Source organism: Dipodomys spectabilis, unplaced genomic scaffold, assembly GCF_019054845.1.
Source record: "Dipodomys spectabilis isolate Male_0828 unplaced genomic scaffold, ASM1905484v1 ptg000370l, whole genome shotgun sequence".
In the NCBI taxonomy this organism is placed as follows: Eukaryota; Metazoa; Chordata; class Mammalia; order Rodentia; family Heteromyidae; genus Dipodomys; species Dipodomys spectabilis.
The window spans coordinates 1,326,936-1,349,975 of NW_024871047.1; the positions used below are offsets into that span (position 1 = coordinate 1,326,936).

A 23,040-nucleotide genomic window follows, 5' to 3' on the forward strand; every position below is an offset into this window, starting at 1 on the left:
CTAAGCTGGCTTTGAATCTTCAGATCTCAGACTGTAGCATAGCTAGGTCCTCCAGAATAGCACCTCCCTCCAAGATTTTGTTTACATTGTTCCCTTTGGTAGGAAGGTATCTACTACCACTAGATGATTTCAATATCCTCATTGTTTGTCCAAGGGCTCAGCAAGGAGGAGTACTCAAAATGTAAGTCTCCTTAGGTTATTATTTGCTTGAATGCCTCTAGTGGCTCCATATAAACTGAAAGCTGAAGTCCTATTAGGAGGTAATCTAACCACCCGGTACTTCTGTGCCCTCATTTGTCCTTACTCACCCTGTCTCACTCAACTCTGGCTACACTGGCCTTCTTGTTCCTTGAGCATACTTTCCTGTATTTTAGTGCCTTTGTATTCACTCTTCCCTCTGCTTGCAATACTCTACCTCCTCAGGTAGTAACCTCATCACCCTAGTCTGTTATCACTACCTAATTATAAATTAAGAAGTTAGCTTGCCACCAATCTTCCCTGCTGGAATCTAAAATTTAGTGAGGTTGAAATTTTCTCAGGTTCACTGATGTATTTTCAGAATCTAGAATTGCCTGACCCAGAGTGAATAGCTATCAATAGCTATGTAATCAATGAATCAACAGATGGTATATAGTGGCCACAAAAAGCTACTCAGAGCTTTCTGATTCAGCTTACTTCTGAAGCCAAAGTCTCAAAGAAGAGGTTGTATCTATTCTAATTAATTTTAATCCATCTTATTCTGTACAAATATAGTTCATTCTAATTACAGGCTGACTGATGTGGGGGCTGTGGTCTCAACAAATACAGAAAAAGAAGAAAGGAAATGCCATCCTTTTCAATCAATTCAATCTTCAACCCTACCCACTAAACATAAGGGCAGGAAAATAACAAATCTATGTAGCCCTACGTTTGACCTGATCCCAGGAGTATACCTCATCAAGTCACCTTAACTTATTTTGTCGATGGTGAGTCTTGAACTCTGGGCCTGGGTGCTGTCCCTGAGCTCTATAAGCTCAAAGCAAGCACTCTACCACTTGAGCCACAGTGCCACTTCTGGTTTTTGGGTGGTTAATTGGAGATAAGAGTCTCACGGACCTTCCTGCTCGGGGTGGCTCTGAACCGTGATCCTCAGATCTCGGCCTCCTGAGTAGCTAAGATTACAGGCGTGAGCCACCGGTACCCAACCACCTTAACTTTTAAGTAGATGCTTTCATTCCTCTACCACATTGGGTTTTTGTGTTTTCTCACTTCTTTGGATTAGTAATCTAACAGGAAACTTGGCCCTTGGATATTATATAACCAAGCTGGGAGGAGAGATATACCCAAAGAGGAAATAAATTATAATCACACACAATCAAGCTCCCAAATGTGCACTACAAACTTAGAGTCCTGCTAAAAATCTTCACAAAGGAAAAGATTAAAAAAATCTATCAGGAATATGTTCCCTTTCCCTTCCTTTCAAATGGATTTAGTGAATATGAAGGGTGATTGGGACAGCTCAACTAAACCTCAGTATCAGAGGGATTAGAAATGGAAATTTTCCAAAAATGGTAATCCTGGGAACAGGTTCTTCTCCCTGCTACTGCTCTTATCTGATGTTATTTATTTATTTAATTTATATGTTGGTGCTGGGGCTTGAACTCAAGCCCAGAGTGCTATTAGCATTTCTTTGCTCAAGGATAGTACTCTTCCACTTGAGCCACAGCTCCACTTTCAGTGCTTAACTGGGTCTCACAGACTTTCCTGCCCAGGCTGGCTACAAACCTCTCAGCCTCTTGAGTAGCTAGGATTACAGCCACAAGCCACCATTACCCAGATCTATTGTTCTTATGGGTGACAATTTAATTTCTCTCTATTTTTCAGAAGTCATGGGGGGTGGGAAAGTAGGGCTTTGGAAAAATATAATAAGCTCTGGTCTCCATATGAGAGTAGGCACAGATAGTATATGGAGTTAGGCAAGGACCCATTGAGAAAGATGAGAAAAGAGTCAGGTACTGATATAAATCAGCTGTTCTCTGTTCTGATTTATGGAGCAAGCACAAATTCCTACATGCCACTATTGCATCCTTTTCCTCTTCAAGGGAGATTAAGTTCTGAAGGTTTCTTTCTCACTCCTGTTTTTCATTTGATAAATGAAACTGAGATGAACATGAAGATGCTAACATTTCAGCGGTTTGTTCAAACATCTGGAAGGCAAAGGGACAGAGATAGAAAAATACTACTTCTATTTGATTTGTAACACTTGTCCATAGCATCCCTCAGCAATTTAGCACTCTTTCTCACTCTCACTCCCTCTTCATCTTTCCTCCCTCTCCCTACCTATTTCTCTCTCTAGGTTCAACTTCTTGAGAAAATAGAATACAGAGAGTCTGTATCAGGGAATCAATGGTGTTAGACACTACATGTTTTTTGCTTTCTGGGATACTCCTCATCATTCCTGGATCTTAATCTCTCCAAAGTAGTCTCACTCTTTACTGCAAGAAGTTACTGCAGTGGCACAAAGGACATAAACTGGGCTGCTTCAAGAAGGTTGGAGGAGTATGGGTACAACAGTACAAAGAGTAACAACAACATATGGGAATTAGAGGACTAGATTCAAGTCCAAATTTTATCACTGGCTTGCTATGTGACTTACATAGGTCCCTCTCTGCTCTGTTTCCTGATGTCATTATAAGATATGCATAGGTCGTGGGTGAGAATGTGTGTGTGTGCGCGCGCGCGTGTGTATCATGATTAGGGGTATATAGGGGCATATAGTCCTCTAAAAGCATTTGAGATTTTGACATTAAAAAAGTCTTCATGACTAGACATGGCAAACAGAGTAATAAATGCTTAAAAATCCTGACATCTTGAAATGTACCCAGCAAACCTTAGTGGAAGAACAATTTCCTAGAGGAGAACCCCTTTGGAACTAGCAAGTTCCATAGCAATCACAAGACCTGAAAAGGGAACCATGCCCCCCCCCTCCCATTCACATATTTAAATCTAAAGTCTTGTGTGATAGTGTTTGGAGGTGAGGAACCATGGGAAACAGATTGATTGCAATTGTTTATAAGCCACCAAGTCTATGGTACCATTGTAGCTGTCTGGATGAAATAAAACACCAATGAAGATGAGGGAGTCTTCAACAATCAGCAAGGTGCAAAGTGCTTGCAAGCTTGGATAAGATTATATTGGGCAAATTATGTTTTCCTACACCACCTCCTTCCCCAAATAACATAGATAAAATGCTTTCTGAGATGCTAGATTATAGCTCAGTGTTTAGTATGAATGAAATCCTCTGGGTGTATCCAAGGAATTCAACCAATTCTTGGTCTCCTTTGGCACTTCTGTAAGGGACTGGATGCTCAGAGCATATGGAGGAATTAGGACATCTTTCCCAATTAGGCACTGGGAAGGGGTGTGATGTTCCAGGGAATAGGAAAACAACTGCTGCTAGGTACTTTCTCTTACAGAGAACACTAACAAGGGGGGGGGGGGGAAGGCCTGCTAAATACCTACAATTTTAGAGTGTCTCAGTTGATGGGCATTGCTAGAAATAATTTGGTCTAACCCCTGCCTTGTGTCAGACAATTGGACAGGGTAAAGAAGACACAAGAGGAGAATCCATGATTTTCTAATAAGTCTAGGCTGGTGTGGCTTTTCCTTATGATCAAGAGCATTTATTGGTATAGATTAAGTCCTTTCTCTGCATGTCAAAGAATCATTCTTTTATGGGGACATTACCTTGCAAACGGGAACAAAAATGTGTCAGCTGATCATAATTTTGATATTTTCAGCTATCTATAGTAAGGAGGAACAGAACAGATTAAAAGGTATTTAGGGGCCTTGGTTAAGCATTTGTAAGGCTGATGACAGCCCTCTTAGAATGGGCTAAACTTTTGTAAATGTTTTATTTTTATTTTTTTGCTTTATGTCACTTGGGCTTGAACTCAGGGCCTGGGCATTGTCCCTGAGCTCTTTTGCTCAAGGCTAGTGCACTACCACTTTGAACCATAGCACACTTACAGTTTTTAAGAGGCTAATTGGAAATAAGTCTTAAGAGGACTTTTCCGCTTAGGCTTGTTTTGAACCATGATCCTCAAATCTCAGCCTCCTGAGTAGCTAGGATTATAGGTATGAGCCAGTAGCACCTGGCTAAATTTTAAATGTTGAGAAACTCCATCTCTTTCTTTCATTTTCTTTTTTATTTTGGTGGTACTGGAATTGAACTCAAGGCCTTGTGCTTACTCAGTTTGCTTGCTCATCTGGCACTCTTTATGCTGGCTATTTTGGAGATAGAGTCTTATGGACTTTTTTTTTTGGCCCAGGCTGGCCTTGAACCACCATCTTCTTGTTCTCAGCCTCCTGAGCAGGTGTGAGCCACTAGCACTTAGAGATAATATTTTTTGGGGGGGGTCCGGTCGTGGGGCCTGAACTCTGGGTCTGGGCGCTGTCCCTCAGCTCTTCAGCTCAAGGCTAGCGCTCTACCACTTGAGCCACATCGCCACTTCCAGCTTTTTTCTTTTTGCTTATGTGGTGCTGAGGAATCGAACCCAGGGCCTCAGGCATGCAAGGCAAGTGCTCTACCATTGAGCCACCTTCCTAGCCCAGAGATAATATTTCTTTTATTTGTTTTGTTTTATCTGTCATGGGGCTTGAACTCAGGGCCTGGGTGCTGTCCCTTGAGCTCTTTATTGTTCAAGGCTAATTAATGCTCTACCCCCTGTGCTACAGCACCATTCCTGGTTTTCTGGTGGTTAATTGGAGATGAGTCTCACAGACTTTCCTGGCCTGCCTGGCTTCAAACCATGATCCTCAGATTTCAGCCTCCTGAGTAGCTAGGATTACAATCATGAGCCACCAGTGTCTGGCTAGGAGATTCCTCCTAATTACAAAAAAAATGTCTGAGCTGAAGCTGCCACAGGCCAGGGGAGTTGGCTCTACCTCTATACTGTGACCACAAAACTTAAGATTGACATTCCTTCTTGATGGCATGTCTAGCCTTTCCCATTTTTGCTTTTGTTAGCCTGTGAACTAGCAAAATTTACAACTTGGGCCTAGGAAGTAAAATGTAAAATATTACACTTAGTTCTCTTAGTAGGTATCTAGGAAAGAAGCCTTAAATGACTTCAGCCACTTGCTTTCCGAGTTCAGAGAAGTTGTGGGTATCTGCAACGGAATTGAAAGTTGTCAAGAGATTATTTTTAGAAGATGATAATGAAAATAGAATTTGGTCTGTGGATTTGGCAGGAATAATGGTTATAGCCTAGAATGTGCAGACTTGGATAGACCTAATAGATCTGTCAGAGTGACATGCTCTCATAAGCAAGACAAGGAATTATGTTGGCTATCCTGCATGCTTAGAAACAAGAGAACCAGCTGCATATTCTGTATTTGGAAGTGCATTAGTACATACTACTTCTTATTCATGTGTGCCAGTCAAGAGCTTAAAGCTAGGACTGAAAAGAGATTCAAAAGGTTACTGAGTCAATTCATTTTTCCTAACAACACCCAAAGGTCATTCACTTTTTCTTTCTTAATGAACTATTGTCCCAATCTTTCCCAAGTCTTTTGAGAAAGCTATAAGGTACAATATAAAGTACAGCTATAAAGTACTTCTCCAATAACAAGCTTTGCCTGGGGTCTAATCTAAATAATTATTGTTGTTCTACAAATCTCATTCCTCTTTGTCCATCCTTAACTAAGATGAGAGTCTTTCAAAAAGCTTCTTGTGTTCCCCAGCACCCTGTTGGTAAAGATTCTACCTCCCAGTCTAGGACAGAAGCCTGCCACTGGGCAATCTTGTCAATATTCTCCAGACGTCGCTTGCGTTCGTTGATCTGCTGAGTCACATTTCTCATTACAGCCAAAGCAGCTGCCACATATCTGTAATCACTGTGAAGACACAAGAGTGAAAGTTGGATGAGCCAATGTGCCAGAGAACCAATCTTTATATTCACTTTCCTCTTCTTCCTTAGTGACAGAGTCCTGACTTTCAAATGAGAACCCATGATATATCAAGTAGAAGACTAATTGTTTCATCAGAGATGGCTATGTGTTGTGCTAGATCTTCAAAAAATCTTCTTTAAGGTAGAAATTACACCTTTCTTTAGTCCATAATCAACTCTGACTGGCATATGGTTGGAAAGTTAAGCTCTTATAGCTATCATGGACTATAAAGACAAGGTCCATATTAATGGCAGAACAGCTGAAAGTTGGAAAGAGCTAGAATATGATAATGATGGAGACACCATATCAGCCAAAGACCTACTTGTAGACTTTTTACATGGGTAATAACTCTCTCTCTCTTTTATTGTGCCAGTATTGGGGCTTGAACTCAGGGCCTTGTGTTCTCAGTTGGCTTTTCTGCTCAAAGTTGGTGCTCTTATCACTTGAGCTATGCCTCCATTTCTGTTTTTCCCCCTCTGGTTAATTGGAGATAGGAGTCTCATGGACTTTTCTACCCAGTCTGACTTCAAACCATGATTCTCAGATCTCAGTTTCCTATATAATCTAGGATTATAGGTGTGAGCCATGAATGCCTGGCATAAACCCATTTCTTTTGATTCTAATATTTTTGTAAAACAGTCAGCCAAGGACCAAGAAGGAACCTTCACACATGACAGTCCGGAAAATGTGACCATCTCTTTCTCCATTTATTTCTACAAGCTCCTGTTTAAAGATAATGCAGAATGCTATCTGCATTTTTTTCTCCTGCACAATATAGAAATAGAATGTTATGATTAAGCCACAGAGCCCAAATTCCATGAGTTCTATAAAAATGGGGAGAAGTATGGTAGAATTTATTGAGGGGTTCAGTAAATTAAATAAACATTCATGTAAATTGGATTACTCTTGGTGCTATCAATACTATAATAAATCATACATTTCTTGTAGATATCATAGGGGTTGTCTCCCTCTGAAGCACTGGTCCCAGCAGTACAACATCATTTTTCTATTTTATAACATTTTTATATAACTCATGAAACATTGCTTATATAAAAATCCATACAAAGTTGCTAAAAAGCAAAGAATTTCCAATAATGTCTTGGGCTTTTGTCACATTCAGTTTTCTAAAGATGCACTCAAATCAATGGGATAATATTAACCTTATGTGATTGGTAAAACTATTCTTAGTATTTTGTCACCTCACAGTATTAACTCTGATATCCACTTTGTGCAGGATCTGCTCTTACTAGGAGGCCAGGAAACATTAAGGCTTCTACAAGAAGCAAGGGCTTCTAAACAGCCCCTGGATATCAATCTCACTTCACAATCTCCACAGCCAGGCAAGGAAAATGCTTGATGCTATCCAACCAGAAGACGCTGTCTCAACAGGACAGGAAGCAAAACTTTGAGGGGGTGGGAGTGGGAACTAAGGTCATCAATCTCTAGAGGACCCAAGTTGCCATGCTATAGCGTGATCAGGCCAGTGGCCAATTAAGTCACCACTCTAGAAGTACAACTTTTAGCCCAGTTCCCTGGGACTTTGGATAACCCATATGTTGTAAGTCATATCACTCTGCCTAGTTTTCTTTGCTTGTCTGATCTGATTTCCAATTGAATGGCTCCTGTGAAACACAGATTGAAAGTGAGATCTCAGCCATTTCATAGAGATACAATAAACTGAGAAGGCAAGAAGACAGTGATACAGTTCATTGTTAACATTAGCTCAATTTAAATGACTAGTGCTTGCTTGCCCAGCACCAATTTCTGAAAAGAAGAGAGAAAAAGGAAATATGCAATTACTGCCTTTTCTTACTGAATGTGTCAAAAAATGGGCTGGAGGACCAAACACCAGCAGAGGGAAGGAAGTTCTAACCACCAGGGTGGATGCTATGTAAAATTTCCTCTTAGCTGGCATCTATGACTCCAATCTATGACTTGAACCACCTGCAATGACCAAGGGCCTCAAACAGCATTGCATTTTATTACTACCAGCGACAGCCTCTACCTCTTAACAAGCTTATTTTGTCTCAAGAAAATGGCTAGAAAAGCCTGTTGTTACTGTGAGCCTTAATAAATGTTTTTCTGGATCTCATCGATGACTCATTTTAAACTTATAACCAACTATTACTTCCTAAATCTCTTCAAAACATGCTGTCTGGAAGCTGCATCCATCAGTTTGTCCCCAAATTGCCAATTTCTTAGATTTAATTGTGCAACTTTATATCAATACCTGTTATATTGCATCCTTTTATCATTACTTGCCCATATCTACTAGTGATCTTTTAGGGTCCCTAACATTGCCAAAGTTTCCACCTGGCAAGACTATCTGAGCCTGCCATTTAGACACAGGGTACAGCAATGACAGAAGGGGTAGCTGCAGTGTAGAACTTGCTGACATACATTAAGTACACCTTCTGCTCTTTGGGCCCAGTTCCCTGTCCTCTATTCCTTTCCATTCTCTGATTTGAGGACATTAATGCTTTTAGGCACTTTCTGGAAAGTAAAGCTATACTATGCAATATGGCAAAACAGTATTCATGCTAATTGCAATTAGGTAAGATTAAAAATTTATTCACTTGTACTATTTTCTCAGTATTTAATAGGCACATGTGGTCAATAAACACTGTATTGGACAGCTTACATATAAAACATTTACATCACTGTAGAAAGTTCTGTTGGGGGCTGGGAAGGTGACTCAGTGGTAGAGTGCTTGCCTTGCATGCTCTAGGCCCTGGGTTCGATTCCTTAGCACCACATAAGCAAAAACAAAAAAGCCGGAAGTGGCACTGTGGCTCAAGTGGTAGAGTGTTAGCCTTGAGCTGAAGAGCTGAGGGGCAGTGCCCAGGCCCAGAGTTCAGGCCCCACGACCGGACCCCCCCCCCCCCAAAAAAAGAAAGTTCTGTTGGAAGGCAACTATGCCTACCACTATACCACCAATGTTTCACACACAGCCTATACAGTAAGAATATATAACTATACATACGAAGGATGCTCACTAGCTTCAAGATGGTAGCTACCTCTGTGGAGAATAAAAAGAAGTGAAAGAGAATAGAACCTTTTGTCTCTGAATATTTTGTTGAAAGAAATTAAAAATACAAACATGAAAATCCTATGATCTCCTTAAAAAAAAAAGTTTGAGTTGACAGGGCAGTTATGAAAATATCCCATTTTTGAACCCAAGTATTAGCTGACTCTGAAACAATGCTCTGTCTGATCCCAAGTATTAGCCAAGTATGGATTTATCATTGCCACTGTTCCATACTGTCTATTTTTCTTTTGCCAATTTTTTGCTTGCTGCCTTTCTTACACCAGTTAAGTAACTACATTCCCACATACAACCTGTTCTACTGGCTTTAAAAGTAGATAAAACCTGAACTCAAGTCAGAGACTCTAGATCTTCTGATGAGGTCTAGACCCTGCTCTCCAGTGAGGAGAATAATGGAAACAAGATTTTTAGTTTCAAACATGCCAGTTACCCTTATTTTGTATATAATCTCCCTTCTTGTTAGCCCAAGAAAGGTGGGGAGGGGGAATTATGTCATCCTTCCATAAGCAAAGGAAATATTATTTTCCATTTATTACTCTCCATCCAATCTCCCTCAAAGACCACTCTGTTCACATCATTTTAAAACCACCTAACTGAACAACTTTCTGACTAAAGGCTTCAAGCTAGAAATAGTTAAACAAACCAAGCATGTCAAGCTAGAAACGTAATTATAATTTTTATTTCTATTTTTGCTGAACTCAGGGCCTGGGCACTGTCCCTGAGCCTCTTTGTACTCAAGGCTAGCATTCCACCACTTGAGCTAGAATGCCACTTCCAGCCTTTTCTGAGTAGTGTATTGGAGATAAGAGTTTGACAGACTTTCTTGCCCAGGCTGGCTTTGAACTGTGATCCTCAGATCTCAGCCTCCTGAGAAGCTAAAACTACAGGCATGAGTCACTAGCACCCAGCCAGAAATGTGGGAGTGGTACTGGGGTTTAAACTCAAGGCTTCACACGTACAAAGCAGATACTCCACTGCTTAAACCATGCCAGCATCCCTTTTTGTTCTGATTATTTTTGAGATAGATAGGGTCTTGCTTTTTTGCCTAGGCCGGCATGGACTGCGATCCTACTATCTGTACCTCCTGCAATAGCTGAGATGAGAGGTATGTGCCACTATGCCTAATTTTTTTTGTTGAGATTAGTCTGTGAACTTTTTTTTTTTTGCCCAAGCTAGCTCAAATTCTGGTCAAATTGACCTCTGTCTTCAGAGTAGGTGAGATCACAGGTATGAATCACTGGCATCTGGCTTAACCCCCAGATAGTCTTGACATGGGTGGCAGAAGCTATCATCTTGATACAGCTTCCTTACAAAACTCTTACAAAGTGAGTTTTTCCATGACCCAGTATTAGTGCTGGAGCCTTCACTCCAATTGATAGATTAATGTAGCCTACTACTGCCTGAACTACTTTTCTTAGTACCCTGGAGCCCAGTAAGAAGGGGGAGAGGAAATTAGAGATTCAGAGGGCTTTGAAGAATGGCAAATCCTAGGAAACTGTCTTGCCAGCTCCCATAAAACTAAAGAACACCTTGATGTTGTTTAATTTTTCTTTCTGGCACTTTTCAAGTCAATATATAGTATATAATTTACCTAGTCAATATTACTAGTCCAGAAATAAGAATTTCTAGAACCTCCTGCTAGATTTAATGACATGGAATAGGTAGGTGAAACACTGGGATATGAAAACATATCTGAATCATTATTTGAATATCCAGGTTTTAAAACCATTGGCCTGAAGGCAGTTTCACTGAGACTAAGGTATGAAAGTCACTGCTCCACTTACTTAGAACCATGTAATATAACTGTAGAGGTCATTTTTAGACTCATAACAGGTTGACAGAATAAAGGATGGCTAGTATAATGGCTTATAAACTACCCTGAGCACAAACATTACTATTACTGGAGAACTCTTTTTAGGCTACCTTCTGTGACTACCACTTCTGCCTTGTGTCCCGGACTCAACAGACTTGCTTCTTCTTATTTTCCCTTTCTGCACATCAGTTTTTCTAGCTACGGCATGAGGAAATTTAACTAGAATGGATAGCCTTTATATTCTAGGTAGCACATATATTTTCTATGTTTGGTTTTAATATTTTCACTTTATTGGGAATTCTTCAATGTCCTTCCAACTCTTATAAGAAAAAACATCTAGATTGGGATTGTATCTCAGTGGTAGGGCACTTGCCCAACTGCATAAAGTCCTGGGTTCAATTTCTAGCACTAGGCATACAAACAATATATCCTTAGAAAACTTTAAACTCAGTTCTGGTGATGGGTGACACTAAATCTGTTCTGTTCCAGTGTGTTATAATTTGAATATGAAATGTTCCCCCACATGCTCATGTGTTGAAGGCTTGGTCTCCAGCTGGTGGTGCTATTTTGAGAGGTAGTGGAAGCTTTAGGAGAAGGTGCCTCACTGGAGGAAGTAGGTCAATGGGAGATACCTTTGAAGGTTATATATTGACCCTGGCCCCTTTCTCCCATATCTTTCTCTTTCTCTGCTTCCTGGATAGTATGAAGTTATTCATGATATTCTGCCTTTTTATAGGACAATATGGACAAAAACTTCTGAAACTAGGAGCCCAAACAAATATTTCCTTCTTTGTTTCTTAGATCCTTGTCAAAACAATGGAAAAAGTGACTAATATAAAGGTCTCATAGGCACAAACACCAACTTCAGTCTTAGACTAATCTGCCCAAGGGAGTAGGGGGCAGATTCCTCCTTTGCAAAATTCTACCTGGCCTGCCTCTCTCACAGACAACAAACCATAAAGGCAGATATAGCGCTGACCCTGTTATACAAAAGAAGAGTTCAGTGCTAACAGATTTGAGTTAAAATATGAAATACAACTAGGGCTCTAGAACCACTAAAGCACATGGTCCATAATTTGCAAAAGAAATAATAACATTGAGTCAAAAAATTCAAGGATTGACCTAGAAGGTTAACATAAGCCAGCTGAGCCAAAACTATGGCCTTTGGCACCTAGATTTTGAAATCAGCCCCCTTGTGATCCAGACAATAGAACCAAATGAAAGGAGTAGGCAGGCTCAATAAAAGTTAGGGAAAAAGCTAAGAGAAATTGGGGTAAGCACTTCTTTTTTCCTAGAGTGCTTATTGTAAAGAAGCTAAGAGCTGAGTTGACAAGTCTAAGGTCAGGAAGTTAGCAATTAAGGGCAGGCTAGAAACAGTCTGGCACTCTAAGCTGTGTGAAAGAACAGGGATGGTTCACTGCAGGCTATGTACTGTTATGAGGATTTTTCTTAGCATGTACCTCACTGGGAAGAGATTGAGGAGCATCATTTCTATTCAAAGAGTTAGCTTTCTTCTTCCCTGTTGGGTTAGTTTTCCTTTTATGGTGGCATAGAGATTTGAACTCAAGAGTCTCATTAAGCATGTCCTCTATTATTTGAACTACACCTCCCACTATGCTTTTCTAAAAAACAAAAGTTAAAATATTTTCTTACTAGGACAAACAGAAGAGCTCAAAAGCTATGTACATATGACCATATAACCTGATGCTAAAGGAAATGAATCCCAAGATAGGGACACAAGAGAGTTTATTTTTCTTATTCTTTTTAATGTACTTATAATGTACTATGTGATTTTTTTGTTTCTTTGTATGTTCTTTCCCCAGGGTACAACCCCTGTTGCCACTATATTTGATTTCAGTGTCTTGAATCTTGTATATACATTTTTCTAATTTGGGGAGGGGAAGGGAAATAACAAAATGCTGAAATTAGGATACAGGATGACCCATTGTAACAATGAGATGTACAGACACTATGTTGAAAACAAACTTTACAACTTGTGGGGAGGTGGCAAGAATTGGGGAAAGGGATGGTAGGGGAAAAATAAAGGAGGGGGTAACAATGCTCGATAGGAAATAGACTCATTACCTTGCTCATGTAACTGTAACCCCTCTGTACAGTATCTTTACAATAAAAATATATTTTTAATTTTTTAAAACATCAAGAAGATGCTCAAGTCCTCTGGGTCTTTGTACAGTTGGTGTGGGCACACAATAGTGGCAAGGCTAAAGACCAGGGAAGTACCCTTGCAGAAGGAGTCTAGGGGCAGTTGGATAGGATTTTACCCAGACATCTAAATTTTTCAAGAAGAGTTGAACACTTATTATATCAGAGTTAATTCTTATGAGGTTGAACTCAGGAATAAGAAACAAGCTACAAGGTCCAGTATCTGAAGGCAGGGGATAAGCTGTGTATACTGATATACACCTTTACAAGCAACTCACAAAAAGCATTCCCTTACTTTATACACAACAGCCTTGTAAGGGAAGCAAGAATGCAACTTATTTTGTAGATAAACTAATAGAAGATCAGAAACAGTACAAAGATATGAATTTTCAATAAATATCAATAAGTACTACTTCCTTTCAATCTCTTACCTGTGATCTTGGGCAGTATATTTAAGGAGCTCAGCCAACTGTAAGGGATATTTGCAGATCTTCTGCACTGGAGTCAAAAGGAAACCATCAATAGCAATGTCAATCATCTGCTGCAAGAGGCGACAGGCCTCAAAGAAGTGCTGGTAGCGGCTGTCCTTCATCAGCTTGGAGAGTTCCATACAGGCGTCCAGGTGGTTGTTGCAATACTCAGAATATATCCAGAAACCATCTTGCTGTAGAGAGAAGGCAAAGGCAAAGAGAAAGGTTACTGAGGATCCTAAAGGAAATTTCAAAGTAATAGAAACATAGGTCCTATTCTTATGCAGAAACATTAAAATAATGTCAGTTAGTTTTAAACTGATTTACAATTGTAAATTTATTGTAAAGTTCATATCAAAGAATGAATATGGAAGAACAACAAGGAAATTCTGGAAAAAGTGTAATGAGGAAAGACTGGCTCTAACAATACTAAAACAGAGCATGACAAATAAAACTCTAGCTCTGGGCTAAAAAAAGCGATGGATTAGAAATTTCACTTATATTGGGAATAGACTAATTTGTTTAATATTCGCTGCTATGGATTACAGCTAGAAAAGCTGAAAAAATGTAATAAAATTTGTCTGAAGAAATTATCATCCAGAACCTTAGATGATCTTCATGAAATAGCCCTTTGGAAATATGTCTTAAAATTATTTAGATATAAGATATGTACAAGAGGTATGTTGAAGAAAATATGTGTAAATATGACTGTGTATGTTTGTGAATATATATGCACAGAGAAAAAAGGAAGAGGAGATATTTAAGAGAGAAAGGAAGAGAATACCCACGTAATTTAAAAATGCTAGTAACAAGTGAGTTCAGGTAAATGATATGCTTATTTAAAAAATAACATATTTTGAACAACCTGTAATATTCATATTTTTAACTTTCTGTAAATTTAAAATTATTTTAAAACTATGTTTTTTAAAGTTCCTACATTTTCTTTCTTTCTTTCTTTCTTTTTTGTTTTTGTTGGTCGTGGGGCTTAAACTCTGGGCTTAGCTGCTGTCCCTGAGCTCCTCAGCTCAATGCGAGTACTCAACCACTTGAGCCACAATGCCACTTTCAGTTTTCTGGTGGTTAATTAGAGATAAGAGTCTCACAGACTTTCCTGCCTGGGCTGGCTTTGAACTGTGATCCTCCTGACTAGCTAAGATTACAGGTGTGAGCCACCGGTGCCCAGCTACATTTTCTTATATATTGTTCAGGACTCAGTGAAAAATTAACCTGATACATGAGAATATAAAACATGAACAAAACATGAGAAAAAAATTATTGAACAATAAGTCAAGACAGTTATTATGGACTTTGTGTTTTTTTTTCTGAGTGTCTATGTATCCCCAAGTGACCTTGAACTCATGATCTTGTACCTCCAGAAGAGAAAAAATAACTCAGAAAAAAATTTAGGCAAATAAGGCAAGATAGATTTTTTTTGTCAGTTGTGGGGCCTGAGCGCTGTCCCTCAGCTCTTCAGCTCAAGGCTAGCGCTCTACCACTTGAACTACAGCGCCACTTCCGGTTTTCTGGTGGTTTATTGGAGATAAGAGTTTCACAGACTTTCCTGCCTGGGCTGGCTTTGAACCACAATCCTCAGATCTCAGCCTTTTGAGTAGCTAGGATTACAGGTGTGAGCCACTGGTGCCCGGCTTATAGAATTATTATTGGCTTTATCTTTTGGGTTCTATATTTTGGGTGTGTGTGTGTGTGGGTCTCACTATGAGTTCCAGGGTAGTTTCAAACTCATGATACTTCTGTCTCTACCTCTCAAATTTTGGGATTATAGGTATATGCTAACATACAGCTAAACATAGGCTTTATAAAACAAGCAAAATAGTATAGAAAAAGAATGACATACCATAATTATGAGGGATTTATCCCAATTCATCATTAACTTAGATGAAATCATAAGAACACTCCAATCAATACAGAATAAGCATTTGAGAAAATATATTTTTGATAAAAGCCATCAGCAAACCACAAGGAGAAACTACCCCCAATGTAATAAAGATTACCCATGAAAAAATCTAAAGCTAATTTCATTCTCAAGGTCAAAATATTGAATGTTTTTTCCTAACATCAGGAACAAAATAAAGACCTGTTCATTAGTTCTAGTTAACACTGTTCTAAATACCATGGTCAGTAAAATAAAGAAATAAAATAGATGGCATACAGATTGGCAAAATGACATAAAGCTATTTTTATCTGGAGATGATTAATCATAAGGATTCTACCAAAATATGTTGAATTCTGTAATGTGTCAGAATATAAATCAATATACAAAAAGCATTGTATTTTTGCATAGTAACAAAATTGTAAGAAAAGAATTAAGTACCATTTACAGTAATAGCAAAAAGTATTAAATTCTTAGAAACCAATTTTGGGATGGAGGACATCAGCAAGATGGTGTAGAAGATGCTAACCTTCCTTCTCTTCAACAAAGAACAACTCTGGCACCTATCCATGAACAAAAGTAATCTTGAAAGAGCTTAAGGGTCTACTAAAGAAAACATAGTAATATAGTAAAAGAAAAAAATGCCGGAGAATAATCACACAAAATGGGTAGGGAGAACAATTTCAGTTTTCCTGGGCTACCCCATCCCTGAAATATTGCTCAGCACAGAAAATGACCTTCCTGGTCACATTCCCATCCCTTACCAGGAAAAGGAAAGCAGAGTATACAACCAGGTTCCTCAGCTTTGGGGACAGTGCCAAAATGACTAACTTTAGTTTTACCACACCTAGATCTCTGAAGGATTGACATAGGTGTCTGGATATAGCAGGAAACAAGAGAGACAATGAACTCTATCACTACCAACTAGGCAGTAGGAGTCACTGATTCCCAGTGACATGCTTGGCACAACAAGCCAACAGATCTCTCTGCCAGGACATCAGCATCCCTTATAGCAGCTGGGCATAATGCCCAGTTGTCACCACAAATGACCCCTAAATGTTCAAGGTGAAAGACCCCAGTGATTTGTTCTGCAAAAGACAGCTTTTACTGCTGAGAAAACTAACTGCTACCACAGCAGCAGTCCACTGAAGCTATGTCACTTAGGGTTCTCTAGAAGCTATGTCTTTTTCCTCTTCTTCTCCTTCTTTTCCTCTTTTTTTGCCATCATAGTTTCGAGGTACATGATATATGCCAACTTCTCCTCTTCTGCTCCTTGAAGCCTTCAGCTGCCTGGTACAAGAACCCATTTCTGTAATTTTCATATTTTCCAGGTCTCTGACTCATACTCTCTCTTTGTACTCTGTGTCTGGACTTGTCTGAGCTGTCCCTATCACATATCTAGTCCTCTGTTTCTGAGACCTAGACTACTCATATTCTTTTATTTTTTTATTGTGAAAATACCGTACAGAGGGGTTACAATTACATGGGCAAGATAATGAGTACATTTCTTATCAAGCATTGTTGCCTCCTCCTTTGTTTCCCCTTCCCATCCCTTCCCATCTCCCCCGCCTCACCACCCCCCCTCACCACTCTCTCCACCCCCAGCCCCCCACCCTGCACCAAAGATGTATAGTTCATTTTCGACATAACATCTTATACATCTCATTGGTGCAATGCGTCCACCTGTATCCCTATTTAAACAATTTGTTTTATCCCTTCCCCTCCCCAAAGTACACCAACATCAAATACAGTGAAAGCAGGGGTTATACCATGGGGGAGGGACATACAAAGCAACAAAGAAATATCTTATAAATATGTTAGACACAATATCAAGAAAGAAAAAAAACATTTGAGTCCTTAACTTGGGGTTCATTTCACTTAACATCAACTTATCTGACCATTTTTGCTTGTCTCAGACATATACTAGTTATTGCAAATAAGGGAAACTATGGGACCTGTGTTTCTTTGGGCCTGGCTTACTTCACTTAATATAATTTTTTCCAAGTCTTTCCATTTCCTAACAAATGGAGCAATGTCATTCTTTCTGATGGAGGCATAGAATTCCATTGTGTATATATATATCACATTTTCTTGACCCATTCATCTACTGAGGGGCATCTGAGTTGGTTCCATATCTTAGCTATGGTAAATAATGCTGCAATAAACATAGTTGTTCTGGTAGCTTTAGTATAGTCTTGTTTGTGATCATTTGGGTAAATGCCCAAAAGTGGGATTTCTGGGTCATAGGGGAGCTCTATGTGGAGGCTTTTGAGGAACCTTTATACTACTTTCCAAAGTGGTTGAACAAGTTTACACTCCCACTAACAATGCAATAGGGTTCCCTGTTGGACACATCCTCTCCAGCATCTGTTGTTATTAGAGTTCTTGATTATAGCCATTCTAACTGGGGTGAGGTGCCATAGTAATCAAAACAGCTTGGTATTAGCACAAGAACAGATCTCAGGACCAATGGAATAGAATTGAAAACCCAGAAATGAACCCACAGACCTATAGCCATCTAATCTTCAATAAGGGAGCTAAAAAAACAGAATGGAAGAAAGACAGCCTCTTCAGTAAATGGTGCTACCAAAATTGGTTAATCACTTGTAGAAAACTAAAACTAGATCCTTATATATCACCCTGCACCAGAATCAACTCCAAATGGATCAAAGACCTCAGACTCAAAGCAGACACTCTGAAAACATTACAGGACAGAATAGGAGAAACCTTATGTCTCCTTGGCACAGGCTGAAATTTTCTTAAAAGAGACTCAGAAACACAACAAATCAAAGAAAGGTTGGACAAATGAGATTGCATGCAATTGCAGAGCTTCTGCATGGCAAAGGACATAGCTAGCAAGATCAGTAGAAAGCCCATGGATTGGGAGAAGATCTTCACTAGCCATACAACAGACAAGGGTCTCATATCTAAAATATACCTGGAACTCAAAAAATTAAATCCCCCAACAACAAATCCTCAAAGAAACAACTGCCAGATAAATAAGTGGGCTAAAGACTTACAGAGAAACTTCTCTGAAGAGGAAAGAAGGATGGCCAATACACACATGAAGAAATGCTCAACGTCTCTAGCCATAAAAGAAATGCAAATCAAAACATTGAGACTACTCATACTCTTATTGGATAAATTACCCCTCACTTCTTTCTTAAATCATCCGAGACTACAGCTTTCTTGACCCTCTGACCCATACCATGTATGTATATGCAGTAGCCTCTAGGCCACCACTGCAGGTTCCAGCTTCATTGACGTGTGCAACCAAGGTTAAGTTAGATCACATTGATAGCCCCAGTTCCCATAACGTATGTATACATAAGCACCCAGCCTTGTGCCCCAATAATACTATCATCGTCATGATTGTACCCACATATGGCCCCTGCAGTTATGTGGATGTGAACATCTATAGCTAAGACCTGTTAACACACAAATAGATAATCAGTACAAAAGGAAGAGAAGCTTCAAATGTAGAAACAGCATAAAATGGACAACTCTCAAACTAAAAAATAAATATGTAAGAGACTCCAACCAATTCTTTTCTATGAGAGGTGCTGGGAGACCAGCACTGGTTGGTATCTTGAACACATGGGAAAGTTTGGATACTGAGCTATCCCACAGTCCTGAGGGAAAAACCCTTATTTTGTGCTACTTTCACTATACAGGCTTTTGTGAACACCGAAAACATTTTCTGAAAAATTATAGGTGATTAAAATTTCCAACCAATGAATTTGCATCAGATTCAAAGCAAAAATACAAGAAATATGAAAAAATGAGAACCCTCAAAAGGTCAACAATCCCACAGTAACAAGATAGTGAAAGGATAAAAAACAAAAGATATTCAAAAGCATGATTACACAAATGATGAATGAAATAAGAGACATGTATAAAACGCTGAGTGAATTAATAGAGGATACAAATAAATGGCTGAAAAATCTCAAATAATGAAAATAAATAACTAAATGAAGTAAGGAAAACAATCCAGGATATGAAAGAGTAATTTAGTAAATAAAGATACAGAAAAAATATTCAATAAATAAACATACACAATAAAGACAGAGAAATCCTTAAGAAATATTACATGGAAATATGGGAAATAAAAAGTATGATAAATAAAAACTTGAATGGCATAATTCCTCTATATTGGATCAAACTGGATATCAGGACTCAAGGAAAAGGCATATGTTTTCACAGACAAGTGAAAAAATAGGGAAAAATACAGAAATATGAAAGAAACACATGTCCTCTGGGACACTTTTTAATATAATCATGGTCACAGACGACTAATATAAACTGAAGGGACAGAAAACATACTTGATAAAATAGTACAAGAAATATCTCAAAATCTTGAGAGAAAAATAGACATTCAGGTACAAGCGAGCATGGAACAGATCACTGGAAACATATCATAGTTAAAATACTAAGCAGAACTATAAATCTTGAAGAGGCAAGCTGCAAGAAAGAACTACAAGTCACCTATAATGAACCCATCAGAATTTCCTCAGATTTCCCAACAGAAACCATAAAAGCAAGGAGGAGCCAGGTGCCAGTGGCTCATGCCTGTAATGCTGGCTATTCAGTAGGCTAAGATTGGAGGATTACTGCTTAAAGCCGGCTGAAATAGGGAAGTATTATCTCCAATTAAACACCAAAATTTGGAAGTGGAGTTCAAGTGGTAGAGTGCTAGCCTCCAGAATAAAAACTCAGGTACAGGGTCTAAGCCCTATGATTGGCACAAAAAAGCAAGGAAGGCACAAAATGATGCATTTTAAGCACCAAAAAACCCTGTGAATCTAGACTACTCTACCTAGCAAAGAAATCATTCATGACTGCTGAATAAAAACCTTCCATTATAAAATCCTTTCAGTATAAACAAAACTAAACCCCAGGCCCAGAGTTCAAGACTCATGGCCAAAAAAAAAATAATCTCAAAACTAAAGCAACTTATGATCACTAAGACTGCACATTAGAAAATACTCAAAGGAATTCTATAAAGAGAAGAGGAAGATAAATATAATCATGAAAATAGGGGAGAAAATAAATCTTACCAAGTAAGATAAGAAAACGAGGAAAGAATCAAACATTACAATAAAAAAATGGCAGGAATTGCCACAAACTTTAATAATAACAGTGAATGTTAATGTTCTCCATTCTGCAATCAAAGGACAGAATGGTGAGCTGGATTAAAAAGCAAGGCCCAATCATTTGTTACTTACAAGCAATGCATCTATTGAAAGAAACAAACATTGGCTTAGAATAAAAGTGTGGGGAAAAAAATCTACCAAGCAAATGGACCCTGAAAGCAGGCAGGATAGCAATTTTCAAAAAAAAAATTTTATTGTGAAAATACCGTACAGAGGGGTTACAATTACATGGGCAAGATAATGAGTACATTTCTTATCAAGCATTGTTGCCTCCTCCTTTGTTTTCCCTTCCCATACCCTCCTGCGCCCCCCCACCCGGTGCTCCCCCCCACCAAAGTTGAAAAGTTTGTTTTTCGCTGTAACAGCTTGTACAGCAATTTTCAAATTTAATATAGTAGACTTTAAACAAAAATTAGTCAGAAGAAACAATGAAGGTTATGGGATATAATTAAACAGAAAATTCCATCAAGAGGACATAACAATTGTTATTAACTGTATGTCAAATGTCAGTGCACCCAAATACATTAAAGAAACCCTACTGGACATAAAAGCACAGACAGATCCCAACACAATGATAGTGGGAAGCTTCAATACTCCACTCTCACAAATAATAAATCAAGACTTTAGAAAAAATGAACTACAAAACATTAAATGACACCACAGACCAAATGGACTTAAAAGACATTTATGGGATATTTCATCCAGCAACTACACAATACATATTATTCTCAGCAGACCATGGAACCTTCTCCATAATAGATCACATTTGAGGATACAAAGAAGGTTTTAGAAAATAGACCACAACCTACTGATACATTTGGGATACAGCAAAGGCAGTATAAAGAAGCACCTACATTAAAAAAGCAACAAGCTGAATACTGGAGATTCATGTCTGTAATCCTAGCAACTCAAGAAGCTAAGATCTGAGGACCCGTTCGAAGACAGTCTAGACAGGAAAGTCTAGGAGATTCTTACATTCAATTAACCACCAAAAAGCCAGATGTAGAGCTGTGGCTCAGGTTGTAGAGATGAAGCCTTGAGCAAAAAAATCTAAGAGACAGTATTCATGCCCTGAGTTTAAGGTCTAGTACCATTCAGAAGAGAGAGAGAGAGAGAGAGAGAGAGAGAGAGAGAGAGAGAGAGAGAGAGAGAGAGATCTTAAATAGTCTAATGATTCACTTCAAGCTCAGAAAAAGAAAAATTGGACAAAAACAAAATTACCAGATGGAAATATATACTAAGGATTAGGGTAGAAATGAATAGACCAGAGACTAAACAAGAAAAAAAAAACCAAAAATAATCAATGAAACAACAGGTTGGAGAACAGAAATGGGTACATTTCTAGACACACTTGACCTAACAAAATCGAATCAAGAGGATATAAACCACCTAAACAGATCTATAACAAGCAATGAGATTGAAGCTGCAATAGGCTGCCCAAAAAGGCAAGTCTAAAACCTGACAAATTTTCTACTGCATTCTACCAGAACATTAAAGAACAAATTTCAGCACTCCTCTAACTCTTCATGAAATAGAAAGGGAAGGAACACTATGAAAATCATACTATGAAGCTAGTATTACACTCATTCCAATACCAGAGAAGGACATAGCAAGAAAAGAGAATTGTAGAACAATTTCTTTAATGAACATAGACACAAAAATTCTCAATAAAAACACTTGCAAACCAAATTCAACAATACATTATAAGGATCACGCATCATGATGAAGTTGGTTTCATTCCAGGGATTCAAGAATGGTTCAAGATACACAAATTTAAAAATATGGTACAGCACATAAATAGAATAAAGGACAAAATCACATGATGATCTTTATAGATGCAGGAAAATCCTCTGACAAAATTTAACTTTTTTTATAAAGAAAAGCTTGGAAGCACCTAGAAACAGAAGGATTATATCTTAACAGAACCAGAAAAATCAACCTCTAAAATTCATGAATAAAAGTCTCTGCATAGCAAAAGCAATTCTGAGTTACGAGTGGCACTGGAAGTATCTCAGAACTGGGCTTCAAATTATACTCTAGAACCCCAGTAACAAAAATAGAATGGACAGGTACAAAAACAGACATGAAGCCCAGTGTAACTCGGAAATAAAACCACAAAGCTAAAGCCAACTGATCTTTGACAAAGAAGCCAAAATGCATATACTGGAAAAAAGACAGCTTCTTAAACAGATGGTACTGGGAAAACTGGTTATCTACACACAAAAGCCTGAGATTAGACCCTGTTTCTCACCCTTAAAAAATCAACTACAATTGGATCAAAGATCTAAATATAAGATCAAAACTTTGAAACTACTCTTGGGAAACAGAGATAGAGACAGGTAATTATTTTCTGGATAGCATTCCAGTTTCCAAGGATTAACAAATAAGAGTACATAAAATTACAAAGTTTTTCACATCAAAAGAAACAATTAACTGAATCAACAGACTATTCACAGAATGGGAGAAATTCTTTGCCAAGTATAGCATGGATAAAGGATTAACATCCGTGTTTGTTTTTTCTTCTATCATATTACCACAAAGGAAGAAAGCTCTCATTAGATACTCATATAATT

General features: G+C 38.5%; 1 protein-coding gene across 6 annotated transcripts in view; it reads right to left on the reverse strand.

The window, feature by feature from the left end:
- Positions 1–23,040, reverse strand: part of Arhgef9 (Cdc42 guanine nucleotide exchange factor 9) — a 288,284-nt gene that overhangs the window by 21,916 nt on the left and 243,328 nt on the right. For all 6 annotated transcript variants that reach the window (XM_042666913.1, XM_042666918.1, XM_042666915.1 and 3 more), the window contains 2 exons: positions 13,385–13,617; positions 5,748–5,877 (listed from right to left, as the gene is read on the reverse strand). In XM_042666913.1, coding sequence (XP_042522847.1) covers positions 5,748–5,877; positions 13,385–13,617 — 363 coding nt within the window. The remainder of the gene's footprint in view (positions 1–5,747; positions 5,878–13,384; positions 13,618–23,040) is intronic.